At 37.6% G+C, this 4,791-nt stretch overlaps 1 protein-coding gene across 2 annotated transcripts; it reads right to left on the reverse strand.

The window, feature by feature from the left end:
- Window positions 1–1,044, reverse strand: LOC146553792 (uncharacterized). 2 transcript variants are annotated; one of them, XM_085254078.1, is made up of 4 exons: window positions 894–1,044; window positions 650–758; window positions 444–518; window positions 1–316 (listed from the first exon to the last, which is right to left on the reverse strand). In XM_085254078.1, exons 1-4 carry the CDS (start codon window positions 964–966, stop codon window positions 241–243), a joined length of 333 nt encoding a protein of 110 aa, XP_085110204.1. In that variant the 5' UTR covers window positions 967–1,044; the 3' UTR covers window positions 1–240. The 2 variants fall into 2 exon arrangements, with proteins under 2 accessions (XP_085110204.1, XP_085110203.1); XM_085254077.1 differs by having other exon boundaries at window positions 650–761.
- Window positions 1,045–4,791: the final 3,747 nt, after the last annotated feature.

The raw sequence follows: 4,791 nt of genomic DNA on the forward strand, positions 1-4,791 counted from the left end.
ACAGGATCAATCCTTTTATTTATAACAAACACCATATCTCATCATGTCTCATCATAAAGATGTGTCTCTGCACAGAGCGAACAACTATCATAGGCAGAGAAACATAAAGAAAAAGAGACAACAGAAAAAATAAATACCGCCAATTATAAATATGACATACAGATAACATTAGAAAGCATTTTAAATTATTTAAGATTAAAACAAATGTTTCTAGCTGTTTAGAGTGAAGAGGGATGCTCTCTATGGGCTGGAAGTTGTAGTAGTGGTAGTAGTAGTGGTAGTTTTGAGAGCAGTCTTCCTTGCTCTGCGTGCATGCCTGTAAAAAACACACACGGTGGATAATGGTTAAAACAAGCTTGTGGTATACCTCAGCAACTTCATGTGCAAAGAAACCAATAACTTCTCGAAACAGGAAACAAGCTGAGATAAGGAGGCATACTCACTCTAGCTCCTTGATCTTTTCATATACCCAGTCCTGTTTCCAGTGGCTGCAGACTTCCCCTTCTGTTGTCTCAAATCTGGGTGGAGAAAAGACAAAAACTCAAACTTGAGCCCATATTTTTCACTTGGCTTACTTTGATAAACTTGCTTTTCCAAGAAAATGTTTTAATCATGTCTTTCTTTGATAAAACAGGGAGATAAATCTTACATGACAGCGTTGACACAGGGTGGGTCCTTCTTCTGCATCCTGTAGCCAATGATTGGAGCTGTGATGGGATTGAGACTGATCACTTTGCAGCAGTCACTTGTCTTGGTCTCTGCTTTTAGGAAACAAAAACAGAATTTCAAACATTTCTTTACAAGTAATGATAGTCATAGCAGAAGACTGTAGAGTTAAAACTATAACATAAATATAAGAACAATATTGCGGAGGAGTCTGACAGGAAACTTACCAGCGGCTGCAGCCACTAACAGAACCCCGACGAGAAAGGCCTGGCATGCGAGTCTTCTGATGCACAGCTGCATGGTTATCGCGTAAGATCTTTCTGAGGTTCTTTGCAGCAGGTGACCTGTAGATCTTGCAGATGAAGTCTGACTCCCTGCAGCAGACCTCTGGCTTTTATCCCGTTGAAAAAAGAGGAATCAGGCCATACTGACCGGATGAATTGTGTCTTTCTTTTTCTACAGTATCCATTTGCATCAGGGTGGGGGACAGGATGACTCGGGTGACACTGAGACTCTCATTTCCTTTTTTTAAATAAATTTCATCACCACTTTCGCACAGGAGTTAAGAAATCATGTTCATGACTTTTTATTTTACTTTTTTTAATATTACCTAAGTAAATAACAAAGTGATGTGCATTGCAAATATTATAACACACACCTGAAGCAATCCAGTGATAATTATTCTGATCCTATATTAAGGCACACTATGTCCACTTAAAGGACACTTGGTAATCTTTGTTTATTATTAGTATTACTGTTAACAAGGTAAGCAAGAACGCAGTGTGGATAAATTGAGTTGGTGGGCATTTGCATTTAGATAACTGTTATCTTTAACTTCAAATTAAAGTTGACAGTTTTTAATCTTTGTCTAATAATCAGGCATTAATAAGATTTTAGTTAAATCTGCTGATTTAAGCAATTACGCGTCATATCATGAACGCCACTTGACACAATCTCTATCTTCATTTTTATCCCTCTTTTTTTTCTGATGCTGACAGCTATTACAAGTACAAGGAAAAGGGAAGGAAGCATTTCCTAAGGGTTCCACCACAAACCACAGATTTCCGAGCCTCCTCCATCCAAATTTGGTCATTCCGTCATTTCTAAGTAAAGCTACATGTCTGAACTTGTTCAATGATCCTTCAAGATTTAACCAAGTAGGAAAAGTTAAAAAAAAAAATGCAAACCTATAACTATATTTTTTCTTATAAAATGATAATAACATATTCAAATTGGAGCATTTATTTACTTTTATTTGAAATACCAATTTTTTAGTTAAAAACTTTTATTGCAAGCAAAAGAAGAACGAATGAACCTGCTCGCCGTAGCTTTTATTAATATTAAATAATACGTTGGATATTTTAAATGTTACATTTTAATTTGAAATTTCTGTTCATTAAAGATTACCTGTCTTAAAAGGGAAGTAAAAGGTCTGTGGCCACTATTTAGGAAAATCTGGTCAAATCTCTAACCATAAATTCATGGCAAAGACTTCACCCAAAGTTAAGCACTTATTTGCCTTGTGAATTAATATAAAATTGCGCTGATTGTAAACAGGCTATATTTAATAACTTTTCTAACTATGTAAGTCAGTTGACAGTGACAGGCTTTGGCCTGTAGTTCATGTGTAAGAAACAAAGATCAAACCACTAGTCTTTTAATTAGGAGATTACTTGTGAAAAAAGAATTCAGATTGTAGTATTTGTTATGTTTTGTATTTCAGAAACATTCATTAGAATCTGATATTCAGATATCCCCAAGTCTAATCTGCTCAGGGAACCACTGTCATTGTTATAAATGAAACAACTGCTTTCAAATACAGGTTTTTATCATTTCACAGAAGGTCCTCTGTCTGCACTTCCTAACCTTCAGTTACCCCCAATTCACTTTAATCTCACCAAGCTGTCATTGTAATGTAGCCTTTATTACACAAGGACTTTTAGATTGCTGCCTAATGTTCTCACTGTTTAAGGCTCAATAGATCACCGGCCCATCGCAGACCTAAAACAGAGAGACAGACAGCTACATTTAGAACAATTTAGACTCACCAGTTGACCCAACAAGCATGTCTTTGGACTGTGGGCAAAACCAGAGCAACCACAAGAAACACACAAAGATGGAAGAAGAAACGGCAAACTTCACACAGAAAGGCCCATCTGACTAATATGACACAAAGTACTAACCACTGCACCACTGTGTGGCCTGAACATATTAACCATATAACCGTGTCGGTTATATGGTGACACGGTGTCACTAACAAGAATATTGAGGTATTTTTTAATGAAATGAATAAATGCAATGGTCTCAGTCTTGAGTTATCCTCAACAGACATAGCTGTATAAATGCTTTAAAATGCTAAAAGATATTTCCCCATTTACCTTTAACATTTAAAGTGAAATATTATGAGATCTCAAACAGCTACAGCACAAAATGCGTAGCATGTCATCTCTTCATTTACTGGGTTTGGTAGCAGACTTTTGAGATTAAGAGTTACTAAATATGTGAAAAGTTCTTGGCTCTGTAACATGCTTCACAGCACAATGACATCAAGTCACAGTAATGTCAGCTGATGGGATACTTCACTGGATCTGGTCATTTTCAATAATGTTAAAAATACTTGTCAAAGGAAAGCAGAAATGATAACTCACAATGAGGAAGGAAGCATGACCATAAGAAACTGAAAAAGACAGGTTGTATCCAACACCACGGTTCCCAATCTAACAATGAAATCCACTATTTCATTATAGGTGTCACTGCATGTGATCATTCAGGAATCCAGCCAGACTACTATCTGCTGTGCCATATCTTTATGGGCTACAACTTTTGTTGGAGCTTAAAACTTCTGTTTTAGGTTAATCATAAGGAAGCAGCCCCTGAGTGGAGTTGAGTCACCACTGACATTTCCAGAGATTTAAAAGAAACAGGAAGGACCACAGTGCACTGGCAACTTCACAACAATGCAGTCCTTGAGGCGCACTTTCCACAGCTGCTGAAAAACGCACAGAGAAGCCTGACTTCCAGAAATTACTCTCTGGACAATGTGACAAAGACACTGTGAGGCACATAAAGTTGGGGGCAGCCACACAATTATTCAAAAACTGCTTTATCAGTCCCGAAACTAACAGCACCATGTGGCACCTCATCCCACATGTGTTTCACAAGTATCTGTCGGTGAATTTACCAGCAGCATTGTAGACGGGTGGCATGACTCCCCACTGCTTGCACAGAGTGGACTGATATTATGGCAGGAAATGTCACAAATGTGTGTTTAGCCAAAAAACAAAAAGTACTTAGATAATAATTCTCATGTAAGATCAAATACATTGAGTTCAACTTCAGGGATTTCAGTTTGTCCTAAATAATAAAGCACATTCTGGAATGGTGGCCACAGACCATTACCCTTTCCTTATCCCTGCTGAGTGACGTTGCGCTTGATGCTAGTATCCTTCTCAGTACTGGTAGTAAGAGATGGCATCGGCAGCAACACAAGCAAACCAGCTCCTTCAGGATGGCCTGTTCATATGTGCCATTTACAGAGGTGGCAAAAGTACAATCTTTCTTTACTTAAGTAGAAGTTCAGACACCTGGATTTAGAAATGCTCCAGTAAAAGTTGAAGTACTGAAGCAACTCTTTACTCAAGTAAAAGTGAAAAAGTACAGGCTCTGAAATGTACTCAAAGTAAGAAAGTAAAAATGAGCTCCTTGAAGGACAATTCTAATAATCATTTTTGCAAAACAGTAACTGAACCTTGTGCTATATAATATACAACATAACATTTATAACATAATATAAAACAATATTAGTACAGGAGAATGCAAATATTATTCAAATCTAAATTTGAATTCTCGTGAAAGCTTCAATCTGTTATGTAGGTTAGTGTAGGTGCTGTAATCAGCTAACCTGCTGCTATTTGTGGATCTACACGGAAAAAAACCCCTCACTTCCTTAATGCTTCCTCCTCTTCTGTAGCGCTAGCTAGAGTCGGAAGTACCACAAACACAGCATACGGACACACCTGCTGTACTTCCGGTTTAAATCCCCCCACCCGTGTAAATGCTTTGGAAGAAGTAACGAAGTAATGCGTCTGTTTTGAAAATGCAAGGAGGAGAAAGGATATTACAGAC

The sequence above is a fragment of the Mchenga conophoros genome, linkage group LG18 (assembly GCF_057382185.1).
Source record: "Mchenga conophoros isolate Kocher_MC1m ecotype Shallow Benthic linkage group LG18, M_conophoros_male_GT1.1, whole genome shotgun sequence".
NCBI classification, from domain to species: Eukaryota; Metazoa; Chordata; class Actinopteri; order Cichliformes; family Cichlidae; genus Mchenga; species Mchenga conophoros.

Coding starts and splice junctions, on each gene's coding strand:
- LOC146553792 (XM_085254077.1), bottom strand. CDS start 966: ATGCAGCTGTGCATCAGAAGACTCGCATGCCAGGCCTTTCTCGTCGGG. Junction 762..893: donor GTTAGTGGCTGCAGCCGCTG/GTAAGTTTCCTG, acceptor GTTTCCTAAAAG/CAGAGACCAAGACAAGTGAC. Junction 317..443: donor GAAAAGATCAAGGAGCTAGA/GTGAGTATGCCT, acceptor TGTTTTTTACAG/GCATGCACGCAGAGCAAGGA.